This window comes from Sinocyclocheilus grahami, unplaced genomic scaffold (genome assembly GCF_001515645.1).
Source record: "Sinocyclocheilus grahami isolate Dianchi unplaced genomic scaffold, SAMN03320097.WGS_v1.1 scaffold259.1, whole genome shotgun sequence".
NCBI lineage: Eukaryota > Metazoa > Chordata > Actinopteri > Cypriniformes > Cyprinidae > Sinocyclocheilus > Sinocyclocheilus grahami.
This window is the reverse complement of record NW_015505438.1, coordinates 417177-444908: the sequence shown is the minus strand read 5'-3', so window position 1 is coordinate 444908 and position 27732 is coordinate 417177. Positions and strand designations below refer to the sequence as shown.

Sequence of the window (27732 nt, the reverse complement as noted above, 5' to 3'; positions counted from 1 at the left end):
TGACACTGACTGGAGTAATGATGCTGAAAATTCAGCTTTGCATCACAGGAATAGGCCTAAATTACATTTTAAAACATATTACAATAGACAGCAGTTATTTTAAGTGGTAATAATATTTCACAATAGGACTGTTTTTACTGTATTTTTGATCAAATGAGCATCTTTGGTGAATGTAAGGCTTCTTTGAAAAACCAACCCCAAACTTTTGAATGGTAGTGTATTTTATTACTCTGATAACCTCTCTCTCTCCTCTCGATTTAGGCTAAAAGGCATTTATACAAACACAGAAATTTTTTTATTTGTGATATTTATACAGATGTTTTGAAATATTTATTTGTATGTCAATCTGTTTATGAGTACTAAAGTGTTATTAATATATGCTTGTGCATTCTCTCTGTCTCTCTCTCACAGGTGGTCTCTCAGGACTGTAAGATGACGGAGTATAAGTTGGTTGTTGTGGGAGCAGGTGGTGTTGGGAAGAGTGCTTTAACCATCCAGCTCATTCAAAATCACTTTGTGGATGAATATGACCCTACTATTGAGGTACATAATGACAAGTACATAATTACATACACTGTCAAAGCTGCATTTATTTGATGAAAAACACAGTAAAAATATTAATATTGTTAAATATGATCACAATTTAAAATAACTATTTTCTGTTTTAATATATTTTAAAATGTAATTTATTCTTGTGATGCAGAGCTGAATATTCAGCATGATTACTCCAGTCGTCATTGTCACACGATCCTTTAGAAATCATTCTAATATGCTGATTTGGCGCTCAAGAAACATTTCTTATTACCAACGTTGAAAAGAGTGGTGCTGCTTAATATTTTTGTGTACCGTGATAATTAAAAAAAAAAAAGCTAAAGAACAGCATTTATTTGAAATAGAAATATTTTGTAACATTATAAATGTCTCTTTTGATCAATTTAGTGCATGACCCTAAATTTTTGAAAGTGAATGTACTAGTGGACTTTTCATATTTGACACATTACCATCACCATTTGGCAGGTCATTTGTCATCATGACCTACACTGAATATTTAAGTAGAATAATATATATATATGTCCATTACTCTAATATTTAGTTTGATTCATGTAATCATGAGACTGTCAGGCTCTATGCAGATTTACAGTGCTGATCATGTCCGTGTCTTCAGGACTCTTACAGGAAGCAGGTGGTGATTGACGGTGAGACGTGTCTGCTGGACATCCTGGACACTGCAGGGCAGGAAGAGTACAGCGCAATGAGGGACCAGTACATGAGGACAGGAGAGGGTTTCCTCTGTGTCTTTGCCATAAACAACCTCAAATCCTTCGCCGATGTGCATTTGTACAGGTCCGTAAGCTGATGAAAGGGGTTTCAGTTGTATTTTATGAATCATCTGGATTTTAAAGAGGTCATGACATGGATTTTTTTTTATTTGTTATTTTATTTTAATATGTTCCTTGAGGTTTACTTATAATGTTAATAAAGTTTTCTTTTGCACAAAGAACAAATAAATATGTGGAAAAAATTATTATTTTCAACCCTAATTCTGACCCTCTGTCTGTTTTTAAGGGGTGTGTCTTAGGCCTGGGCGATAAAACGGTATCGATATTTATCGACGGTACACCTTCTTCGATAACGATATAAAAATTGTTCGATATAGTGCACGTGCTCTGAGTGACGCAGACAGCACACACAAACACGTGCTGAATTGAGTGCTGTGCCTGCCTGTGATGAGGAGATTGTGAATAAAAAATGAATATTAGTCGAATTTAAAATAAACATTTGCATTTGAATGCAAAAATAGTACAATCAAATGTTAGGAGTGCGTCGGGGAGCGTCATCAGTGGAGCACGAGATGCGGTGATGATGATGTAAGTGACATTGCATTTTAATGTTTTGTTAGTCTAGCCCACGAGACACGCTGTTGCTGCATTATGCATTCAAAATATTATAGAAATATAGAAGCTCAATGCGGAGAAGATCTTGATTAGGTTAAAACCGAAACCAGGCCATTCACACAGAACGCATATTCAGTGCATTTTTAGATGGACAAATATGACTGCTGCACTCGCGTCTCACAGAAGAGATGTATAGAAAGCCATGCAAAGTTAAAACAGTTTAAACTTTTAGAAAACACGTCGTGAATTTGTGGAGGTTTATTCTTTTTCACTGCGTGTCATATGTTTTTAAATGCAATCTGAGTGAATGGCGCTTCAGCTCTTTGGATTAAGCAATGCATAAATACATGATGCTGTTTTGTTCATAATTGTTTATGCAATTTATTAAATTATATTTGATTTATGTGAGTTAATGTAGACGTAATGCACATTTTTTTATAGACTTATTTCCTTGCGTTGACAATTTAAATGTGCTGCATTATTTTGCTCATTGCGCCCTCCTGTGGCCTCGGGAGACAAGACAAAAGTTTCCTTAAGGCCTATTTAATCTGCATATAAAACATTAGAAATTAGATACGTTTAATTTTTATTGTGTGTTTGACTGTTAAAACAAAAAATATTTGTTGTTTGTCTCAATAAATTGGGCTAATTTAAAAATACAGTGGTTAAATAAAACAAAAAAAAAATTCTATTGCTCTTTGTTTTAAAAAAGGTTATAAAAAAATTTAAATAATTATCGATACCAAACAATATAAAACATTATATCGTTGATACATTTTTTTAGCTATATCGCTCAGCCCTAGTGTGTCTTTTAAGGCTTGTCAGTAATCAGCCTCTGTTATGATTGTCTCAATGATTGACATCATTGCATAGAAAACCGTATCAATGCCCCCTCGCTATTGGATGTGTGTTTTGACAACATAATCAAAGTTTACGCTTAAAAGTGAAAAAGTGTCGTCCTTTTGACGACAGACTCGAGCGTGGAGTGTCTCCGAAAGCAAAACTATATCCAGTGTAGACAAGATAGCGGCGGTGAGTGTGAATTTCTATTTGCTTTTGACGCAACGCTAAATGCGAGTGTCTCGTCGCGTAATCAAGCTACTGAACGCTAGTGGGCGGGGCCTATGGTGAGAAGAATGGCGGCCTTTATGCAAATGTTTGCGGCCCTGTGACGTCATCATGTCCTCTCAGATACGACCGAGCCGTTTTTGGAGCTTGATTAAATGCTTTGTTAATAATGAGGAGGATGTTTTAAGCTTTGAAACTTACAGGATGTTTTAATGGTACAAAGACCTCTTATTTGTCAAGAGATGAAGGCAAATTTGATTTCTCATGTCATGACCCCTTTCAGCAGTGGTAACACAAGTGGATGAAGTGCAAGACATATCAATAATGTCATAATTTCCATTATAAATATGGCGTGTTTGTAATATGTTCTCCACAAAGTCTGTAATATGGTAATGTGCTTTTAGAGAACAGATCAAGCGCGTGAAGGACTCGGATGATGTTCCCATGGTCCTAGTGGGGAACAAGTGTGATTTGGCCAGAACGGTGGACACCAAGCAAGCTCAGGAACTTGCCAGAAGCTACGGCATTGAGTTTGTAGAAACTTCTGCCAAGACCAGACAGGTGGGCAAAGACTGTTCATCCCTTCTCTGCTTTTCATGAAACCGTTTGTGTATTAGTGTAGCTTGCTTATATTCACTTCACTGTCGGGTGATTGCTTTTACTGTAATATCAAACCAAGCATAAATCTTCAAAGCTAAAAAATATCCTTTGTCTATTTTCTTTGTTTTTCAGGGAGTTGAGGATGCTTTTTACACCCTCGTCCGTGAGATCCGACATTATCGCATGAAAAAGCTGGACAGCAGAGAAGACAGGAAGCAGGGCTGTCTGGGTGTGTCCTGTGAAGTCATGTGACTGCACTGCCTCCCCCTTTGTTTTTGTTTTTTGTTTTATGACCAGGCTGGAAGCCTCATGACCGCGTGCACAGAGTTCGCCCTCTGCTGGCTGAAAGGGATTCATGCACAACTGGTCATCTTTCCTGTTGGCCTGCTGTTATAGAAAAATGAGGCCATTGGACATTTACGTGTTTCAACAGAGGCTCGTTTGTCTCATTTAGTACTTGGGTTTTCCCTGTTCATTGGGAAGAAAAATGTAAACGGGCATTGAGTTCTTCTTTCTTGACTTCTGAGCTGTTATGAACACAACAGCACACTGGCGTTGATGAAAATAAATTCTATATTGCAAAAGGGTGCATCTCATAAAAACATGGCCACGTTTCACCACAAAATGTAAAGAATAATTAAGAAATTATATTTTGAAGCTTTTTCCACATTTGAACATTTTCATGGACATCCCTCCCTGAAATTCTCATCTTAATGCATCCAAATGTTTTATTTGTAATTCCCATTATTCTCATTGGTGATACCCATTGTTGTGATGCAGTACATTTTACTGTAATATGATGCTTTCTTTTAATAGGCCTAAAGGCAGTCTAACACCTACTACTATGATGCATACATACTTCAGTTTTTTCTCTAATGTGCATAGTTGTCAACAAATGCAAAAACTCGCAATAGTCCTATAAGTAGTATAAATATTGTTTACCCAAAATATAATTTTGTATTTGTTCTTTTGATTTTTAGGGTGAAACCTGGACCTGTTCTTAGCAGTTTTTTTTTAGATTCACCCAAGTACGTTTATTCACGTAATTACGCTTTAAGTTCATAGGCAAGAGAAGGAATTGGGTTTTTAAATGGTATTTAAATTGGGATTAATGTAATATAAGACTATCCCCATTTATCTTAAAATAAAAGCTGTTATCTTCAGTTCTTTTAAACGTTTCAAAAATCTCAGACCTGAGAAGAGAGAACATGAAATGCCCTTTAATCTTAATCCGCAGGTTCAATGCTCAGGAATACTGTGAATGCAGACGTTCTTCAGAAATGAGTGGGATTATTTCTGTTTATTTCTTTCCCTTTTGCCTTTCTTTTCCCCTTTTTTATTTTTTGTTGTAGCCAAAGAGTTTGTTTAGCATTTACGTTTACCATTTTGTTTCATATACTGTAGTTCCATTCACTCTAGAGTCTAGAGTTACTTTTATCCTCTTTGCTCTCAGATGTTAATTGTATATTTTGACATATATTACATAATGATTAGAATGATTTGGTTTAGATACAGAAAAGTCAATCAGATTTCAAGCATGGGATGTGATGGATCTTACTTTAAGGGCCTTTTGAAACATGGTGCTGCTGGTGTACATGCCAAATCTGTATGCCACCTTCTGCGTCCTGTATAGCATGCCATCTTTTAGCCCATGTTAAAGGGGTCATATGACGTTGCTAAAAAGAACATTATTTTGTGTATTTGGTGTAATGAAATGTTTGTGGTTTAAGGTTAAAAAAACACATTAATTTCCACATACTGTACATTATTGTTTCTCCTCTATGCCCCGCCTTTCTGAAACGTGTCGATTTTTACAAAGCTCGTCGGTCTGAAAAGCGAGGTGTGCTCTGATTGGCCAGCTATCCAGTGCGTTGTGATTGGCCGAATACCTCAAGCGTGTGACAGAAGTGTTACGCCCCTTACTATACTGTGATGCCGTGTCCAGCCAGAGCGACGAGACAAAGACATTAAAACCCATTACAAACGAGGCATTTGTTGCATCCAGTGGGGACATAATTACTGATTATAATGACTTATACTGTCTTTTTACGCGTTGCGTTGGATAGCGCCGTGTAAACCTAAACCATGTATGCATTTGTGATCGGAGAAATGACAAACAACAAACGCTACTCTACACTGCTCAAAACTCGCGTTTGAATCGTCAGTGGCAAATTCTTTAAATATAAAAAACGTACTTACAGTCTGTGAGTCAGGACAGCCGGCATTGTAGTCTACTCTACCAGGATCAGGAAACAGTCCTCCATAAAATGTGCTGCACACATCTGAATATTTGGGTTGAACTGTTCTGGAACAGTGTTGTAAATGCAACTTAACCACTGATTTCTAGTCGTGTCCTCTTTTGGAAGGCCAAACAAAGTAGTTTCGCTTTCACAACGAGAAATGGCGTCACACACTGCAGCCTTGAGTGAGCGGAGGCCGGGCTAGAGCGAGCAGTAGCCGGCGGATTCGACAAAGAAGTGTCCGGCGGGCTTGCGGCAACTACATGTGACGACCCTGGGCTGGACTCCGCTTCATCCACGGTGAAAGCCGATCCGGCGATCCACAGTGCGAAGTTGATGTATTTCCTCAGCGACCAGCACGGATCAGCTCTAGGCATGACGAAGCAGATATTGTCCTCTTTTGGAAGGCCAAACAAAGTAGTTTCGCTTTCACAACGAAACACAGCATCTTCACGACATGGCGGCAGCAACAACACTACAGCGAGAATCAAAGTTGTGCCTTCTTTCTTTGTGTGAACATTTGGGCGGCGTTATGCAAATCTTCCCACATCGTGATGTAGATATGTGGGGGCGTGTTAGAACGAGCCGTTTTACGTAGGCGTGGTTGACTTAACTTTTATAAAGAATATCTCTGGATTTGAGACTTTAGTCTTTGCAACTTTACAGATCTTCTTTATGCACCAAGAGCTTGTAACACTCCAAAGAGAAAGGAAAAAGTGAAATCGCATCATATGACCCCTTTAAATAATGTCTTAAATCTTCCAATGAAAGCTGTAAAAATGAATTTAGTTGGGATTTTAACAGACCATAGTAAGGTTTGCTGCGATGTTTATTTTCATGCCTGAAGTCTCTTGAAAGCCAATGAAGGTTTATCAAGAAGTTAAAACTATGATTGGTGTTGACTATCATGCTATTTATAAGGCATTTATATGAACCTGTGCCTGATTTCATTACAGTGAAATCTGAAACATGTTCCCATTAATCGTACTGTGTTTGCGTTTGGTCTTGTCTTTGCTTTGCTTTAACAGAGGCAGGATGTTTTCTATAAAATACAAACTAAGTTTGCCATTACAGTAACAATCCTTTCTTTTTCAGCTATATGACAACTTGATTTATAATGTATTTTGCAGTTTTAGCACAATTTATTAGTATCGCAGACGTTCTTTAATCAGAAAATTGTGAAAACAAACATTTCATGTCTTTTTTGGGGGGAAATATTAATATGTATCGGATGTTTAATGTGCCTACCATATTACAAGAAGTTTTACCAGTAAATTAACTGAAAACTGAGCATATTGTGTGTATTTCTCCTACATGCATGGATGTACGTGTGTGTGTGTGTGTGTGTGTGTAAATACTTACATAATATCACTCTTTCCCATGTGTGGGCTTGTCACTTGAACCTGTCTGTCTGTTAAAACTTAAAATAGAGTTGAACGCACAGAACCTGGAGTCTCAAGCCCCTTGTATCCAGTACACAGCTCTGGTTACAGTGGGCAAATACTGCTTAAAATTGCCCTGGTGCAGTGTCCAGCCGCACACTTCCCCACTACCAAGGAGCAGTGTCGGACCGGCCAGCTTTGTACAACAAGAGTGATAGTGTCAGAACCAGCAGCCAACATGCCCAAAGTCGCTGTGCCCGGTGAGTGTCCATTCTCCACGTGAATCCATCACACAATAAAAAGATTTGGTTTTAACAAAACATACTACTATGAAATTTGTTTTTCATCACATTAAATGAGCATAATAGCTTAACTGATGTGTATGCAAAGTTTTTTGAAAAACAGAATATGTTGTTGCATAAGGTCTGGACGACATCGTGGTCTCCGGCAGAAACCGTGGTCTTGGAATGGGAGTGTCCGAATAGTTCTTTCTGCCGATCAACTCTTAGAAGCTTGTACAAAAAGTACACTAGGCAAGGTTAGGTATACCAACAACTGTTTTTGGAGGTGTTGGTATATGAGAGTCTCTTGGGGACTTTAATTCAAAGAAAAGAGCAACTGTAAGCCGTTGTGTTCTTCAACTGTGTCCCCTGATGTTTTACTAAATAGCAGCTGAATGAAAATAGAGGTGTTAGGTTTTCAAGCCTGTGATATTACTTCATTAACACCTGCGATTAGGCTGATTTGTTCTTTTTAGATATAGACTAGAGTGCAATCTGTATCATATGTGTATGCATTCATGCAGGAGTTCGCACTGATGCTTTTTGCAGCTGTGGCAATGTGGAAGATTGTTAGGTCTGATTATAAGCGAGGTTTCGAAGGCTTATAAGTTATATTAGTTACAGCACATAGAGGCATGCTTGAAAATGCAAGAGACTCTTTTGCCAGTCAGCGGATTCTAGTGACTCGAATGTCATGCTGGTGCTTGACATGCCGTAACTCACTTAAAGTTTATTTTTACATCATTAATGTTTGTCCACTGTGTTCTCAAGCCCTAGGGTGTGCAGTTGTGGTCATGCGTTTACATGCTCCGTGCAGAATTTGCAAAATGTTAATAATTTTAACAAAATAAGAGGAATCATAAAAATGACAAAAACAGTAGACAAATAACTATTATAAACCTAAAAAACACAATGTTAAGAATCAAGCATATGTGAACTTTTGAAAAGGATCATTTTTGTCAATTCAAATAGATTATTTAGGCATACCGAACATTTAAAAAAATGCATTTTTATGATCACACTTATGGTAAAACCATTGACATTTTGACCACTTATGACCACAGTAGGATATTGGGTTGATTTCAGACTTGCATTGCTAGACATGCTGCTTTCCATGTGCAGGCTAAGAATAATCTGGATTTAAATTTTCAGACTGTGATAGGATATCAGTCACTGATATCACCAGGTTTAAAAATAGAAACACTATCATTTCGAGGCAGAAGGGAAGGCCACATACTGGCTGAGCTGAGGGCGTTATAAACATCTGATTAATGATTTCACACCCATGTAAAATACCCTGGAGTCTAATACTGGTAAACATGTAATTTATTAGATGTGAATACATTTGTCTCTGCCTATTATTAAGCTGCACAGGAGAAAGTAAGTCATTTGTTGGTTGATGGTGTGAGTTTAGGGCGAGACTATCTGTTTAGTTTTAGTGAATTGTGTAAATAACACTTCATTTGATGACTGTTTTGGTCCATGTGTGTTGTCTGTGACTGTAAATTTTCATTTGCCCCTCTCTACATGAATCCTGTCCCATGTCTGATGGGTAAATGTTACTAACCCAGCAGAGGAGAAGCGTAAGTATTGGGAGGAATCGGAATCGTAGGCGTAGGATGATTGTTTGTGTGTTTGGAAAGGGCATGAACTGGTAGATATGGGAATCTCAGTACCCATCCCATACTGGCCATGAAACTCCAGGTGGATACACTGTGTGATTTTTGAACAAAGATTGAGAGTAGAAGAATGTGGACTAGAAGGGGATGTTGAATATTATTTAGTATAAGCAAATTGTTTAGTTGTCACAATCCATGACATTTACCTAACGCAATAGCTGTAATTTACTCACCCTCAAGTTGTTCCGAAATTGTATGTTGAACACAAAAGATGGTATTTTGAGGAATGCTGAAAAAATACTATGGAAGTCCAGAAATATTGTCGCCCTTAGTTTCCAAATTTGTGATGTAATTTCCTGTTATTTGTTCAATATGTATTGCAATTGTGACAAAAGAGGGCCCCACAGGACCAACATCCACCCATGATTTGACTTTGATTAGACCAGTAAAAAAAAATTGTGTGATCATGGGAAGTGAACGCTAACAAAAGTTTGCCTCTGTGTGAGGAAAACAGTGATAAATAGTGAAATGTCAAGCCTTGTTTGAGTTCTTTTGACAATGTCGGCAATCTCGGGATTGTGGAAACATCACAGTGATGAGCATGACTTGATAAGATTTTTTTAAAAATGTGATTTTGTACTTTCTACTTTACCTTTATCAGCCATTGCAATTTCTTTTCTATATAAAACCTTATTAATTTATTGTAAAATTCATGACTCGTGCTTTACCGGTTGCCTGCAATACAGAGAGATCTGATTTAATATTACAGAATTTTTTGTTATTAATGTGGCATGTGTGATCCCTGAAATGTGAATAAAATGACAGTTCCGATGTGTTGCTTACTAATTCAGTCTAACCTATAACCTCCTCTTTTTTTTCAATGTTTTGGATCTTCCTTGCCCACTCTTTGGAAATGAATAATCAGAAGGGAGTAAGTATAAAGGAACCCGTCGGAGATCAACATGTTAAAACACCTTCAAATGTCCATCTGTATGTTTTATTCATTTGTTTGTTTTAGAAGAAAATATAGAATGGGGTGCAAAAAATCTTGAGACAAAAAAAGTTTTAGGACTTTGTTTTAAGAAAATGTAAGCCTAAAAATGTTATGACATAAAACAATTAAGAATATTTAATCATTTGTTTTAGGTCACTAATGAAGTAAGTAAATTTGTAACATTGATGTCATACAGATTTTCTTGCTCGAATACTGCTGTATACACTGACATACTAAATACCAAGAAAGACTTTGAAATTGTTATGAAAACAAATAGTGCAAGTAAAAATGATTATTCAATCAGAAACATTTTGCACCCCACTGTAGTTCATAAGCAAACAAATGACTAAGTAGTGTATTTCTGTGCATGTTTAATACGATTCTTAAAAAGCTTCAAGATGTAGGCCTCATAGTTTCTTATCTGTTCATTTCTAAGTTATGATTTGGGTTGTGCTGTTGTTAGTTCGTGATGTGTGCCTTGGCTTAATGAATTTGTCATAGTTTCGTTCATCTCTGCATGGGAGATTTTGTTCCATCACCACTAGCAGTCACAGTGACTCAATAGTTGAATCATTCTGAAAAAATGTCTTTCTTTTGACAAAAGCATGCTCTGATTAGAAAGTTCAAAATTAGAATGAGAGTCTCTAAAATGTCTAGCATTCAGATTCGGACGCTATATAAAGCATTCGGATGCTTTGTATAATTACAAGTTGGTTGTCACTTATCTTGTCTTATAGCTTTTAGAGTATAAAATTTGATTTTATACTTAATGTCCAGACCATAAAGAAGTTGGTCTCACTTCATGCATTTTAATTGCTTTTGGGCCTTTTAGACCTCAGTCATGTTTTCATCTCCTTTTGCTTCGCTTTGGTTGGCCACCGTCTCCTTAAATAATGAATTTGTACTAAAACCATTGTGGTACATGCTTTGTTTTTTGGTCATCAGAGACGGATGATCGCACACGTGCGATTGCAGAGCGTGTGTTTGCTTCGGAGACCAAAGAGGATGATATCCGTGACGAGATATCCATGTTTGATGTGGCTGATGACTGCCCTATCCTCAACCAAGAGCTGGCCCAACATGTAACCGAGGATGATGATGAGGAGAAGCGGTCAGTGTACAAGTCATACAATTATATAACTTTATATTTGAATTATTGAACTGCTTTTTAATTAATGGGTTACTGCACCCAAAAATGAAAATTCTGTCATTAATTACTCACCCTCTATCCTCAACCAAGAGCTGGCCCAACATGTAACCGAGGATGATGATGAGGAGAAGCGGTCAGTGTACAAGTCATACAATTATATAACTTTATATTTGAATTATTGAACTGCTTTTTAATTAATGGGTTACTGCACCCAAAAATGAAAATTCTGTCATTAATTACTCACCCTTATGTCGTTCCAAACCCGTAAAACTTTCATTCATCTTCAGAACACAAAGTAAGATATTTTTGATGAAATATGAGAGCGCTATGACTCTGCATAGACAGGCAATGGCGGCGGAAACTGACCCAGAAGAGAAGAAATCGTTGAATAAAGTAATTATTTTTGTTTTCTTTGTGCACAAAAAGTATTCTCGGAGCTTCGTAACATTACAGTTCACCACTGCTGTCACATGGACTATTTTAATGATGTCCTTATACCTTTCTGGGCCTGGGAACGTTTCCGTTCAGGGAGAAAGCTCTCGGATTTCATCAAAAATATAGGCTAATACAATGTCTTAAGCCCTAAACACACTGCACGATTTTCGGCTGTCCCAGATGAAAGATTGGCATCGTGAAACAATCGTGGCTCCTAAACGGTGGTCCTGTGTTGTACAGTGAGAGAGGTTCAAAGACAGTCTTGCGACGGTTTGACGGTTTTAAACAAAACATTGTGACAAAACAAGTGCACAAATCGAGATTGTGTGATACATACATGTATAATAGAGGGAAAAATAATGACAGTACCAGTACTTACCGTCTGAGCCATCTACCGTCAGGCCTCAGGCGAACGCTACTTTTTTAGTTTATTTTGAGGTTATTAAAACTTTGTTTGAAAACTAATAATATATATATAATATATATATATATATATATATATATATATATATATATCAGGGGCAAGGGAGGCAGTGTCTCCTCTCCTCAAAAGTGGATGAGAAAATAATCCATATTACAAAAATACAACAACGCAGATATGACTAAATATGACATTAAAAGTCTAAAAGTCACTCGTTTTTATAAAGTAACACTGTCCAACAGCGACACCCGCAGGTAAAGTTAGAGCGGACGCTTGCCTCCCTTCGGTCCATAGACTTTCTACAGCAGGGGTGCCCAAACTCGGTCCTGGAGGGCCGATGTCCTGAAGAGTTTAGCTCCAACCCCAAATAAACACACCTGAACCAGCTAATCAAGCTCTTACTAGGCATACTAAAAACTTGAAGGCAGGTGTGTTGAGGCAAGTTGGAGCTAAACTCTGCAGGACACCGGCCCTCCAGGACCGAGTTTGGGCACCCCTGGTCTCTAGACCAGTGGTTCCCAACCCTGGTCCTTGAGGCACCCCAACACTGCACATTTTGCATGTCTCCTTTCTCTGACACACCAGTTTCAGGTCTTGGAGTCTAGTGTACAAGTCATACAATTATATAACTTTATATTTGAATTATTGAACTGCTTTTTAATTAATGGGTTACTGCACCCAAAAATGAAAATTCTGTCATTAATTACTCACCCTTATGTCGTTCCAAACCCGTAAAACTTTCATTCATCTTCAGAACACAAAGTAAGATATTTTTGATGAAATATGAGAGCGCTATGACTCTGCATAGACAGGCAATGGCGGCGGAAACTGACCCAGAAGAGAAGAAATCGTTGAATAAAGTAATTATTTTTGTTTTCTTTGTGCACAAAAAGTATTCTCGGAGCTTCGTAACATTACAGTTCACCACTGCTGTCACATGGACTATTTTAATGATGTCCTTATACCTTTCTGGGCCTGGGAACGTTTCCGTTCAGGGAGAAAGCTCTCGGATTTCATCAAAAATATAGGCTAATACAATGTCTTAAGCCCTAAACACACTGCACGATTTTCGGCTGTCCCAGATGAAAGATTGGCATCGTGAAACAATCGTGGCTCCTAAACGGTGGTCCTGTGTTGTACAGTGAGAGAGGTTCAAAGACAGTCTTGCGACGGTTTGACGGTTTTAAACAAAACATTGTGACAAAACAAGTGCACAAATCGAGATTGTGTGATACATACATGTATAATAGAGGGAAAAATAATGACAGTACCAGTACTTACCGTCTGAGCCATCTACCGTCAGGCCTCAGGCGAACGCTACTTTTTTAGTTTATTTTGAGGTTATTAAAACTTTGTTTGAAAACTAATAATATATATATAATATATATATATATATATATATATATATATATATATATCAGGGGCAAGGGAGGCAGTGTCTCCTCTCCTCAAAAGTGGATGAGAAAATAATCCATATTACAAAAATACAACAACGCAGATATGACTAAATATGACATTAAAAGTCTAAAAGTCACTCGTTTTTATAAAGTAACACTGTCCAACAGCGACACCCGCAGGTAAAGTTAGAGCGGACGCTTGCCTCCCTTCGGTCCATAGACTTTCTACAGCAGGGGTGCCCAAACTCGGTCCTGGAGGGCCGATGTCCTGAAGAGTTTAGCTCCAACCCCAAATAAACACACCTGAACCAGCTAATCAAGCTCTTACTAGGCATACTAAAAACTTGAAGGCAGGTGTGTTGAGGCAAGTTGGAGCTAAACTCTGCAGGACACCGGCCCTCCAGGACCGAGTTTGGGAACCCCTGTTCTACAGAGACCCTAAAGCTGCCGTGACTTTTCTGGAGGCTCATTGAGATGAATGGGGGAAAGTCACGTGAGAGGAGGCAATGCCTCTGTCGCGCTATAATTGGATATGATCGGTTATGATTGAATGTGATTGGTTCGTGTGATAAATCCCGCCTCTTGTTTTCGTGCAAGCTCTCGGCCCTATCTAAACAACTCTCCTGTTTAGATATCACTGCTTTATGTCACTTCAAAATGAAACATGAAATGACTTGAAAACGTGATGACTGTGTCAGTTTTTAGTGAGCATTCAGCTTGATGAAATGAAAGATGTATCTTCCTGCCTGTGACAAAGTTTACAGGGCTTTTATGACGTTGACCTGAAAATAAGTTGACTATTAAATAGAACAGCTGAACATCAGTTCACAATTAAAAAAACGGAGTGTCTATTTACAAGTGCAAATAGCCCGCCTTGTTGGCAGAGGCTAGTTACACTGACTCCGCTCCATCAATGTGTGATTACAAAGCATTTCAAAAGACTATCTCCAGTGGCGCAGATGGTAAAGTAGCCTATGTGTCTAAGTCGTTTTTGACACGATAGACCGGGATTCAAATCGCGTTTTGCCTAATTTATTTTCCTACTTTTTCAAATCAGATATCATGTCATTGTTATTGTTATTATTGCATACTGTTTTATAATGTACTAAAATACTGAGGTGCAGATAATTGCCACTATCTGCAATAAGTAGTATAAATAGCAGAAAATCCTGCAAGGTGTAAATAGAATCTATAGCTATTTGCACTTAGTGTAAACATTAAGTGTAACAAGGACATTGATTTAATGTTTAATTTGATTTAAACTGGCCTGTTCCCCTGTTCCAGAATGTAATGCCAAATAACACAAAGTATACTGTTAAATATGTTGTAAATGAAAATATAAATACTTCATAGTCTGTGAAAAGGGTCCACCCTAACCTAATCTTTAACCAATCCCCACACAGTAAGAAGCATCTCAGTCGCACTCAGCCCGTGCTAGAAGATGCACCAACCTACTTGGAGGTCCCTCACTTCCAGAGAGTGTCCATCACTGGTGACTACGCTGCTGGGGTACGTTCCAACATATAACTTCCAGGAACCGACTGGAACATGTACATGTTATGTAAGTTTTGATTTGCAAACTGCCCTTTGCAGGTAACTGGTCAGCTGAAATAGATCAGGCAAGGGGTCTCTCCATCTTAGCAGGTGGAGCACATCCCTGGATGTGGTTTCTGAAATCTATATCTGACATTTAGGAGGGGGATTTAAGAGAGTTCAGGAGTTCGCTTTTCACATGTAGTCATCAATTCTTGCCTACTCTTATATAATATTCAAACTCATTCACCCTGGCATGACGTCAAGGACATTATGACATTTAAATATAGTGTCACCCAGTCAGTGCACTCTATGACTCCATATACATTTGCATTTGTCAGCACATTTCCACTCATAGATATAGGTATTTCAAATATAACAATCAGCGTTGGCGTTACACAGAATCAGGTCCTTCCAAACTGTTCTGCAGGTGACCATGGATGATTTTGAGCTGGCCTGTACGGGGCTGTACCGTGCCTTGACCATCAGAGAGAAGTACATGAGGCTGGCTTTCCAGAGATTCCCCAACACTCCCTCTCAGTTCTTACGCAAGATTGAAGGAGAGCAGTGGAAACCAGAAGATCAAGTGCACCCTGGTAATAACAGAAACAGAATTTCATGATAAAAACATAAATATTTGATTTAAAGGGATAGTTCACCCAAAAATGGAAATTCTGTCATTCATTTCTCACCATCATGTCGTTCCAAACCTGTAAGACCTTCGTTCATCTTCTCGTAGTCTCATAAAATTACGGTTGAACCACTAATGTCACCTTTCTGGGTCTGGGAACATTTCAGTTGCGTTGCTGTCTATGCAGGATCAGAAAGCTCTCAGATTCCATCAAAAATATCTTAATTTGTGTTCCGAAGATGAACGAAGGTCTTACTGGTTTGGAATGACATGAGGGTGAGTAATTAATGACAGAATTTTCATTTTTGGGTAAACTATCCCTTTAACATATAGCTGACTTAACACTTTTACTTCTTTTTTACTCTTTCATTGTAAAAGAAAATGTTGTGTTTGGTAACTGAAGAATGATTGTGTTTGTTGAATTCAGTGAAATATAGCATAACTGTTGTGTTGCAGTCTTCACCTCTCCTCCTAAGTCTGGTGAGGATCCTTTCTGTACAAAGGACTTCCCACCTAACCTCGGCTACATCGCTCGCATGAAGGATGGTGTTATCTATGTCTACAAAGATGCAGCATCTGCAGATAAACACCAGCCTCTGAACCACCCCGGTCCAGATCTTGCCACCTTCATAGATGACATGAATTTCCTCATCACCTTGATTGCTCAGGGCCCAACGTGAGTTCACGAAAGCACTGCAGTGTATATATTATATTCACTACCATTCAAAAGTTTGGTCGATACGATTTTTAAATCTGTTTGAAAGAAGTGTCTTATCTGCATCAAGGCTGCATTTATTTGATGAAAATGCTGCAAAAGCAGTATTATATTATTATTTAAAATAACTGTTGTCTATTTTAATGTATTTTAAAATGTAATTTCTTTCTGTGATGGCAAATATAAGTTTTCAGCAGATATTACTCTCCATTAGTCTTTAGTGATCCTTCAGAAATCATTTTGAATGTTGATTTGGTGCTTAAGAAACATTTCTTATTGTCATGCTGCTTAATATTTTTGATTTTTTTTTTTTTGAGGATTCTTTCATGAATTGAAAGCTCAAAAGAACAGCATTTATTTGAAACAGAAAACTTTTGTAACATTATAAATGTCTTTATTGTCACTTTTGATCAATTTAATGCATCCTAGCTGAATAAAATTATTTCCTTTGAAAGCTCTTACTGACCTCAAACTTATGATTTTGTATAATGTTGAATTTTAAAGGGGTCATATGATGCCATTTCAAAATGTCCTTTCTCTTTGTAGTGTTACAAGCTGTTCGTGCATAGATAAGATCTCTAAAGTTGCAAAGACTTGCAAAGACTAAAGTCTCAAACCCAAAGAGATATTCTTTATAAATGTTAAGACTGGTCCACGCCCTCCTAAAACGCCTCGTATAAATACGCCCCCACATGTCTATGTCACTGTGTGGGAAGATTTGCATAACACCACCCAAATGTTCACACAAAGAAAGAAGGTGTAACTTTTATTCTCGCTGTAGTATTGTTCCCCCTGCCGCCGTGTCGCGAACTACTTTGGTTGGCCTTGCAAAAGAGGATGATATCCGCTTCGTCATGCCTGGAGCTGATCCGTGCTGGTTGCTGAGGAAATACATCAACTTCGCGCTGTGGATCGCCAGATCGGCTTTCACCATGGACGAAGCGGAGTCCAGCCCAGGGTCGTCACATGTAGTTGCCGCAAGCCCGCCAGACGCTCCTTCGTCGAATCCGCCGGCCGCGCTATTCTCAAGCCTGCCGGCCGTTCCTCACTCAAGTCCGCCATGTGTGATGCTGCGCGTTTCGTTGTGAAAGCAAAACTACTTTGTTTGGCCTTCCAAAAGAGGACACAACTAGAATTAGTGGTTAGGTTGTATTTACAACACCGTTCCAGAACAGTTCAACCCAAATATTCAGATGTGTGCAGCGCATTTTATGGAGGACTGTTTCCTGATCCTGGTAGAGTAGCCTACAGTGCCGTCTACACACAAAGGCTGTTTCAATAAAGTGGGGCAATTCCAACTTTGCAAGGACCGTCTGGCGTTTCTGACTCACAGCCTGTAAGTACGTTTTTTTATATTTAAAGAATTTGCCACTGATGATTCAAACGCGAGTTTTGAGCAGTGTAGAGTAGCGCTTCTTTTTTGTCATTTCTCCGATCACAAATGCAGACATGGCTTTATGTTTACGCGGCGCGGTGGAACACGGTGCAACTGTAAAAAGACAGTATAAGTCATTATAATCAGTAATTGTGTCCCCACTGGATGCAACAAATGCCTTGTTTATAATGGGTTTTATTGGTGTTGTCTCATCGTGCCGGGACATGGCATCACAGTATGTTAAGGGGCGTAACATTTCCGTCACACTCTTGAGGTATTCAGCCAATCACAACGCACTGGATAGCTAGCCAATCAGAGCACCCCTCGCTTTTCAGACCGATGAGCTTTGTAAAAATCGACGCGTTTCAAAAAGACGGGGCATAGAGGAGAAACAATAATGTACAGTATGTGGAAAAGAATGTGTTTTTTTAACCTTAAACCGCATAAACACATTTCATTACACCAAATACACAACATAATGTTCTTTTTAGCAACATCATATGACCCCTTTAAGGCTATAGACAATAAAACGGCGTTAATGGATCCTTGTGTTTTGTTTCTCAGAAAGTCATACACCCATCGTCGTCTGAAGTTCCTCATGTCAAAATTCAATGTGCATGAGATGTTGAACGAGATGGAGGAGATGAAAGAGCTGAAGAAAAATCCCCACAGAGACTTTTACAACTGCAGAAAGGTATGACTCCCAATATGTCATTTATACTGAAATAATTTCTACCACAAATTTTGACAGTTATGTTGTTGTTATTGTAGGTTGATACTCACATCCACGCTGCTGCCTGCATGAACCAGAAGCATCTCCTCCGCTTCATCAAGAAGTCCTACCGTGTGGATGCAGATCGTGTTGTGCATGTTTTGAAGGGCAAGGAAATTACCATGAAGGAGCTTTTTGCGTCTCTTAATCTGCACCCCTATGACCTGACTGTCGATTCTCTGGATGTGCATGCTGTAAGTATCACACAACACCTCACACAGGTTCTTCGGGGCCTGGTTACCCAGACATGAGAGGAAAATATATAGAGAATCACCACAGAAGTTCAGCACTATAAATAATGTGTCAAAGTATCCTTATAGCACTATGCAGTGCTCATTATGCAGTTGTCATGTGCTCTATTTTTAGGCCATCACATGGCTTACAAAATCCTCTCAGTGTATTCCTCAGCTGTTTTGACAGCATTCTTAGCACTCCTAATTGCTTTCAAGAACCGTTATTTACAGTTATTTCTCACTCTACTTCATGCAGGGCAGACAAACCTTCCAGCGTTTTGATAAATTCAATGCCAAGTACAACCCTGTGGGTGCCAGTGAGCTGCGTGATCTTTATATGAAGACTGAGAACCACATATCTGGAGAGTATTTTGCCACCATTATTAAGGTAAGACTTGGGTGAACCATGCCATTACTGATTTACACTAACGGGAAATCCAGTCAAATCAGCTGTAATCTCTGGAATCTCACAGGAAGTTGCTAGTGACCTGGAGGATGCCAGATACCAGTACGCAGAGCCTCGTCTGTCCATCTATGGCTGTAACCCTAATGAGTGGACTAAGCTTGCAAGCTGGTTTAACAAGCACAGAGTCTTTTCTCCTCAACTCAAGTGGATGATTCAAGTGCCCAGAATCTAGTATGTTGAACCTTTTTCACTTCTCACACTCAGTCTTTATGGAAACTGTACTAACAGTTTATCTCTTGTCCCCCTTTAGTGACATTTTCAGAGGCAGGAACTTTGTGCCACACTTTGGGAAAATGCTGGAAAACATCTTCCTCCCTGTTTTCCAGGCCACCATTGACCCAAACTCCAACCCAGAGCTTAGTGTCTTCTTGAAGCATGTGAGTGAATCTGTAAAATATAGTAAATGTAATACATGGGACAATTTTTTGTCCCATATACTGTATACTACCGTTCAAAGGTTTGGGGTCAGTAAGATTAAATTTTTTTTTTTAAATATTATATTTAGCAAGGATGCATTAAATTGATCAAGAATGACAGGAAAGACATTTGTAATGTTATATTCATGAAACTATTAATTCTATTTATTGACGATTCCTGAAAAGATGTACCATGACCTCCAAAAAATAGCACTTGTTTTCACAACTGTTTTCAATGTTGATATAATAATAAATGTTTCTTGAGCAACAAATCAGCATATTAGAATGATTTCTGAAGGATCATGTGACACTAAAGACTGGAGTAATGATGCTGAAAATTCAGCTTTGTCATCACTGGAATTAATTACATTTTAAAATATATTAAATTAGAAAACATTTATTTTAAAATATTTTAAAAATTCACAATATTACTGTAGCCTGTTAACCCCTTCATCCCTGCGTTTTGTCTCTCTACAGGTGACTGCCTTTGACAGTGTGGATGATGAGTCCAAACACAGCGGTCACATGTTTTCCACAAAGAGCCCCAAACCTGAGGAGTGGGACATCGTGAAGAGCCCTTCATATTCTTACTGGATTTACTACATGTATGCAAACATTGCCCGACTCAACCAGCTGCGCAAGTGAGTATCTCAATAACACACAAAAATGGCAAGCAGCTTTCTAGACTGGATAATTGCTGTGCTTGCTACTATCATTACAGTCAATATTAAGGGTTTCCTTCCATCCCAAACCCCATGTAATAAACTTTGGTGTGTAACGCATTCCACACTGTTCGTCTCATTGACATGAATAATACCACTAATTGCACAGCCTGCAGGGAGAAGTGTGCTGTTACTTTTCTTAGCGATTGGAGTCCAAAATTTTAGCTGAGAATAATTATTTTAGACAATAAAATTGGCATTTATTTACATTTGTTAATGCTTTTGAAAAACACACCAGAGATGCATTTATTGGATCAATAATATTATATATATATAATATATTGCAGTAATATTGTGAAATATTATTATAATTTAAAATAACTATTTTTTATTTGAATACATTTTAAAATGTCATTTATTCCTGTGATGCAAAGCTGAATTTTCAGCATCATTACTCCAGTCTTCAGTGTCATGATCCTTCAGAAATCATTCTAATATGCTGATTTGCTGCTCAACAAACATTTCTTATTATTAGTAATGGTGAAAACATTTGTGTAGCTTAATATTTTTGTGGAATGTTTACTGTCATGTTTTATGAATTTAATGCATCCTTGTTCAATAAAGGTATTGATTTCTTTAAAAAAAAAAAAACACTACTTTTAAACAGTGTATGTAGAGTCCAGAATATTGTAGAGATTTGGGTGTGAGCTGTAAGCAACCAACTAGCGTTAAATTCCCAGAACACCCTGGTACTGTGGCAGTGAGTTTTGCACAAGAATGCACCATTCACATTTACTTCAGAAAATTTTAAAAATCTAAAATTGAACATTGTGTCATGTACATTGTACAAGTTGCACTATTATGCAATTTACTATGCGCTGTGTGTTTGTGGCGTCCAGGGAGAGAGGTATGAACACATTCCAGTTCAGACCTCACTGTGGTGAAGCTGGAGCTGTCACTCACCTGCTGGCCTGTTTCATGACTGCAGACAACATTTCTCATGGTCTCAACCTCAAGAAGGTTAATACACCATTTACATTACATTTAGACATTTAGCAGACGCTTTTAACCAAAGCAACTTACAAATGAGGACAATGGAAGCAATCAAAATCAACAAAAGAGCAATGATATGCAAGTGCTATAACAAGTCTCAGTTAGCTTAACGCAGTACACGTAGCAAGTTTTTTTTTAAAATTATATAATAAATAAAAAGAAAACAGATAGAATAGACAAATAATAGAGCAAGCTAGTGTTAGAGGCCTTTTTTGCTTTTGTTAATTGTATAATAAAAAAATAAAAAAATAGATAGAATACAAAACGATTAGAAAGGCTAGTGTTAGAAAACAAGCAGTAAATGAATAGAGTTCATGTCTAAAAGTTTTTTTTAAAGAATAGAATTAGAATAGAGAGAGCTAGAGTTTAGAGGGTCAAATAAAGATGGAAGTGATGTGTTTTAAGCCGATTCTTGAAGATGGGTAAGGACTCAGCTGCTCGGATTGATTTGGGCAGGTCATTCCACCAGGAGGGAACATTTAATTTAAAAGTCAGTGAAAGTGATTTAGTGCCTCTTTGGGATGGCACAATTAAGCGATGTTCACTTGCAGAACGCAAGCTTCTAGAGGGCACATAAGTCTGAAGTAATGAATTTAGGTAAATGGGTGCAGAGCCGGTGGTGGTTTTGTAGGCAAACATTAATGCCTACACATTGGTAGCCAGTGCACATTGATGAACAGAGGTGTGACGTGCATTCTTTTTGGCTCATTAAAAATTAATCTTGCTGCCGCATTTTTGATTAATTGTAAAGGTTTGATAGAAGTGGCTGGAAGACCTGCCAAGAGAGCATTGCAATAGTCCAGCCTGGACAGAACAAGAGCTTAAACAAGGAGTTGTGAAGCATGTTCCGAAAGAAAGGGCCTGATCTTCTTGATGTTGAATAAAGCAAATCTGCAGGACCGGGTAGTTTTAGCAATGTGGTCTCAGAAAGTCAGCTGATCATCAATCGTAACTCCAAGGTTTCTGACTGTTTTTAAAGGAGTTATGGTGGATGTGCCTAACTGGATGGTGAAATTGTGATGAAACGGTAGGTTTGATGGAACCACAAGCAGTTCTGTCTTGTCAAGGCTGAGTTGAAGGTGATGGTCCTTCATCCTGCAAGAAATGTCTGTTAGACAAGCTGAGATGCGAGCAGCTATCGTCGTATCATCAGGATGGAATGAGAGGTAGAGTTGAGTGTCATCAGCATAGCAGTGATATGAAAAGCCATGTTTCTGAATGACAGAACCTAGTGATGCCATGTAGACAGAGAAGAGAAGTGGTCCAAGAACTGAGCCCTGAGGCACCCCAGTAGTTAGATGTTGCGACTTGGACACCTCACCTCTCCAAGATACCTTGAAGGACCTATCTGAGAGGTAAGACTCAAACCACTGGAGTGTGGTTCCTGAGATGCCCTTTGCCAATAGGGTTGACAGGAGGATCTGGTGGTTAACCATGTCAAAAGCAGCGGACAGATAAGATTTGAAGATTTGGAATCCACTCTTGCCAGTCTTACGGCTTCAACAACTGAGAGTAAGGCAGTCTCGGTTGAATGTCTTCTTTCGAAACCAGACTGGTTGCTGTCGAGGAGGTTGTTCTGTGTGAGAAAGGCATTTTACCCTGATTTATTACATTTACCCTGACCAATACACCTTACCCCCATACACTTTTTCTGTCTTCAAAATACACTCACTGTCACCTCACGTTCCACAGAGCCCTGTCCTGCAGTATCTGTATTACCTGACCCAGGTCCCCATTGCCATGTCCCCACTCAGCAACAACAGTCTGTTCCTAGAGTACAACAAGAATCCTCTGCTGGAGTTCCACAAGAAGGGACTGATGGTCTCTCTGTCTACTGATGACCCCATGCAGTTCCACTACACTAAGGTAAGGCTTCACCCCTTTTCTTATGTACAAATTAGTTGCTTCTTCTCCCTCCCTTCCATTGATTTGATATCTGTGTGTTATTTGAATCCTGCATCACTAGGAGCCCCTTATGGAGGAATATGCCATTGCAGCCCAGGTGTTCAAGCTCAGCACCTGTGACATGTGTGAGATTGCCAGAAACAGTGTTCTCCAGAGTGGCCTATCTGATGAGGTGAGGGCACCTGACCAAACACATCACTGAAACATCAATTTATCTTTTCTTTTTATATGCATACTTTTACTGATCTAGACCCAAGGTATATTCATATTCTTTTAGAATATAGCAAATGTTAAGGTTTTTTGTTGTGTAACTATAGATTATATGTGTAATGTTTTTACTGGTGCTACATTTCTTTAATTAAATTACACAACTTTACAAGCAACCCTGTAATAGATTATTTTTAAATCACAAATTATGTGTGTATGTGTTATGTTTATATTTATATTTTCAGTTTTCATTTTAATTTTACTTTAAAGCTCATTTGAATTAAAATATTAATAAATAATACTATAATAACACAGATTAAAATGTATGTATCTAAATTTAATCAGTTATTTTATTAATATTTTGAATGAGCCTTTATTTTTATATTTAGATTTTTCATTTTAAGTTTCAGTAACTTGTCAGTTTTATTTTTGTTTATTTCTGTTTAGCTTTGGTTTATTTATATCAGTTTTATTTTTTAGTCATTTTACTACTTCAACTTAAACATATGTTATTGAATTTAGTTTCCAAGGCAACATTTCTGATTTTTAACTTTTTTAAGTTTAGGTTTTTCAATTCATATTTATACATTTTATTTTATTTCAGCTTTGTATCTAAACTAAAACTTACTAAAACTATTTTGATAAGTTCTACTTTTAGGTAACAATAACAACACTGATCTTAATGTTTTGGGGGCTTTTTACACTTAAATGTAAGAACTTAATGATTCCATATCTAATAATTAATAATTCCCATTTATTAATTTTGGAAGTTACACACCTAACGAGGGTTAAGCAGTGTTTTTGTGGACTTTCAGCACCATCATCTTCTGTATAGCCGCTTTACAGCTGAGTCGCATCTTTCAACATCAACACTAGTATTATACTGATTAAACTGAATCAACACTGAACTTATATGAACTGAAAAACAACATTGCAGACTGTACAACTGTTGTGTTTACATCTGAATTGATCTCATTTCAAACGTCATGATCTTTACACTGTTATTGATATAACCTAAAAAAATGACACTATTGTCTTTTAGAGCTGCTTTAGTGGGGTTTCCATAATTGGTTCTGCTATTTGCCTGTCTCTGTGAAGCTGCTTTGACACAATCTCATTATTCCGCGGGAAGTAGGGGTGCTGAGAGTACTGCAGCACCCCCTGGAGTGTAACCCACAAAAAAATGGGGGTGCTGGGGGTGCAGTCTTAAAAATAAATGAACAATTTGAAACAAAATATAAATAAAATTAATTTTATTAATTTGTATATCCATTAAAATTCATTGAAAAAGTAGCCCAAGCCAACAAGAAGCAACGGTTAAACATGAGTTTAGTTGAATCAAGTTGACTGAAAGTCGTTTCAACTTATTAAACTGACTTAAAAAATCATTTGTTGCCATGATTTTTTGATCATATTATTACCTGTAGCATGTCTGTACCCAAATTAAGAATTAATGACCATATCTACAGACATAGCAAAGAGACAGCAGAGAAAGAGCAAGAGCGTTTAACTCAACAGCAACAAATCTCACATTTTCACATTTGTAGTGCTTATTTTGATCTTTAACATTAGATCTTTCCTATTCTTGAAACAAAATTAATGCTTAAGGTTGATTCAATATTACTCTTACTCTTAAACAATAAAGACACTCATATTAAATGAAGAAATTAAAGTTTTATTAACAAAAGTTGCTTTTGGATCCGTCATCATAGTGTCAGTCTTCTCGCATCACTCTTGTCACGTGACCCCAACCTGCAACCCCTGGTTTTACTTCTCAGCCCCCCCACCCCCTGCTCAAAACACATTCCTGCGACTATGCACAGTCTGTAAAGTGCTATAGAAATAAAGGTGACTTGACATTGCAACATGATCTTTTTTTCTCACACAAACAGGAAAAGATTCACTTCCTTGGTATCAACTACCTGAAGGATGGTCCTGGAGGCAATGACATCCGCAAAACCAACTTGGCTCAGATTCGCATGGCCTACCGCTACGAGACCCTGTGCTATGAGCTGAACCTCATTAGAGAGGGCGTGATGGCTGACTAAACAAACATGCACACATGAAAAGTGGATTGTTCTACACTCTTCTTAAATTGTCACTTCCAATGACATTTATATTAGCATCAATGTGAAGCCCATGAGATAACAAACCATGAAACATAGCCAATATCTTAATGAGAATTGACACTCCAGAACATATTTTGAGTCTTCTTGTACACAGGAGTCCGATTCATTGTTGGTTTGTGCATTTTGTCTTATGTCTTATCTGTAAGTCAGGTTTACACAACTAAGTTTACATAAGTTTACATTATGATTATCTGCCAAGGGACCGTGGATGAAAACTAGCCATTGGCTAAATTCGGTACAATGCATGAAATGGAAATTTGTACATGGTCCCTTTTCAAATAAAGTTTAATAATAATCTACTTTGTGCCTTATTGTATTATGTTTTTTGTGGTCATGCTTTGGAAAAAAACCTGTTACAGTTGACTCAATAAACAAAATCTATATTTAAAATATACAGTGTTCTGATTTTTATATTAAACACAGAATTGAAAATGCTGCCATTGTTTGCTCATAACTTGCCATAATTTAACTAACTTTTTTGAGCAACAAAAAAAAAGATGTTAATGCTGTCCTTTTTCATAAAATGAGACTATCAAGCTTTAAAAAGAACATCAAAACCACTTCCATTTAAAAAAAAAACTAACAAACATCAAAACTATTATTAAAGTTAATCCATATCCATTTCACTGTATTCCAAGTCTTCTAAAGTCATACAAGAGGTTTGTGTAAGCAACGATATGAAATCTCAATCATTATTCACTGAAAATCTCCCCATCTGTAGCTTGCAAACATCATTTGCACTTCTGCAAATTAAAATTAATCGTGACACATTCGGTAAACGTCTTGGGAACATGAGAACCAGTGACATTTACTGTCACTGATGCCAAACCAGGCATAACGTGTCATGCATCTTGCAAAACTTGATTTGTATAAGAAGATAGTAAGAGAATATCATGTTAATTTTTGTGTTTCTCAGACCTATTGTATGACTTTATACTTAAAACCCCTTAACTGTCACTCACATTTTTGAACATAGACGTGAAAGTGCACGATCCAAACTTAATTTATAATTCATGAACGAAAACATTTTGTAACATGATATTGATGCACCATATTCATGGTAATGCAATGTTTGATTTTAAAATGGGGTTCAAAGGATGAATTTTGAGATTTTAAGTTTTCAATTGATATATCATTTCTGATGATTTCTAAAGTATGATAGAGAAAAAGGCAACAAAGACGACTTTTTTTGACAAAGCTCAGAACTCCTGTTATGATGTAGATTTTTGAGGTGCACTCTTGTCAAAAAAAATCATTACTTTTCCTACATAATTTTAACAAAAACATTGGTAAAATATCTATTTAGGAGTCTTAGACCTTTCCAACGATATATAGTTTGTCATGATTAGATTAGGATTTAATTGTAATATAGTGAAGTAAATTTAGGCAACCCACAGAGGGGACGGGTAACAGTTAAAGGGTTAATATTGTACAGAATATGTAATAAATAACTGCTATACATAGTTACACGCTAACCCTTTTAGTCTAGAGGTAACGGACCTAGCAGTAACATTTTGGAGAGAGAAAGCACAGGGACCTCTTGTCTCCAACCCCAATAACACCTCCAAACAAGAACTTACGTTTTTTTTATTAAATCATAAGAAAAAGATAAAAGGGAAACAAGCTTCAGGAGGGAGCAAAGGCCAACACAACCAACAAAAAGATTTCTAACTCCATTTTAACCCTAACTTACCTATGCATAAAACAAAACAAAATTAACTTCCCGATCTCCTTGACTACCCAGATAACCAGGAGAAAAGCAATTAAAGAAAAAGGCACCCACCTCCCTACAAGTTCCCTTACAACACACTTAAATTCTAAACAAACTTACAAGTCCCCAACTAAATCCACAGTAACACCAATGGTTAGCACTTAATAACAACGTTATCTGGCACCAGCAAAAAAGAAATCCATGTGACAGGTTACAATCTGCAACCCTCTCAGCTTGTTGTGAAACAGTGCTGGCTATATATGCTGGCTTTCTCCTGGCTGCAGCCAATCAGTGGAGCTGAGGTGAATGGACAGCAAATCAGCAACAGGTGAACCCAATCACCTGCACTGTTAAAAATTTCCTGTAGAAATTACAGTAACTTGCTGGCAGCAGTTCGCAATCCTCCTTTGAGGTGTGTATAAAACACACCTCAAAGCACATA

At 37.7% G+C, this 27732-nt stretch overlaps 2 protein-coding genes across 7 annotated transcripts in view; both read left to right on the top strand.

Annotated features, from left to right (window-relative positions):
• The window catches only part of LOC107598969 (GTPase NRas-like), an 8016-nt gene extending 2741 nt beyond the window's left edge, over window positions 1-5275 (top strand). The window contains exons 2-5 of one of the 2 annotated variants that reach the window (XM_016290426.1): window positions 420-543; window positions 1166-1344; window positions 3368-3524; window positions 3696-5275. In XM_016290426.1, coding sequence (XP_016145912.1) covers window positions 433-543; window positions 1166-1344; window positions 3368-3524; window positions 3696-3815 — 567 coding nt within the window. In that variant the 5' untranslated portion in view covers window positions 420-432 and the 3' untranslated portion in view covers window positions 3816-5275. Of the gene's footprint in view, window positions 1-411; window positions 544-1165; window positions 1345-3367; window positions 3525-3695 lie in introns of both variants that reach the window. The other variant, XM_016290425.1, reaches the window with a different exon arrangement.
• A 2035-nt stretch (window positions 5276-7310) lies between these two features.
• On the top strand, window positions 7311-26011 carry ampd1 (adenosine monophosphate deaminase 1 (isoform M)). 5 transcript variants are annotated; one of them, XM_016290421.1, is made up of 17 exons: window positions 7311-7445; window positions 9041-9049; window positions 10011-10016; window positions 11025-11190; window positions 14886-14991; window positions 15446-15611; window positions 16103-16322; window positions 18301-18430; window positions 18508-18702; window positions 18998-19129; window positions 19215-19378; window positions 19458-19584; window positions 20101-20264; window positions 21185-21305; window positions 23031-23204; window positions 23305-23415; window positions 25343-25498. In XM_016290421.1, exons 1-17 carry the CDS (start codon window positions 7424-7426, stop codon window positions 25496-25498), a joined length of 2169 nt encoding a protein of 722 aa, XP_016145907.1. In that variant the 5' UTR covers window positions 7311-7423. The 5 variants fall into 5 exon arrangements, with proteins under 5 accessions (XP_016145907.1, XP_016145905.1, XP_016145908.1 ...); XM_016290419.1 differs by having other exon boundaries at window positions 7312-7445; window positions 9038-9049; window positions 25343-26011; XM_016290422.1 differs by lacking the exon at window positions 9041-9049 and having other exon boundaries at window positions 7312-7445.
• Window positions 26012-27732: the final 1721 nt, after the last annotated feature.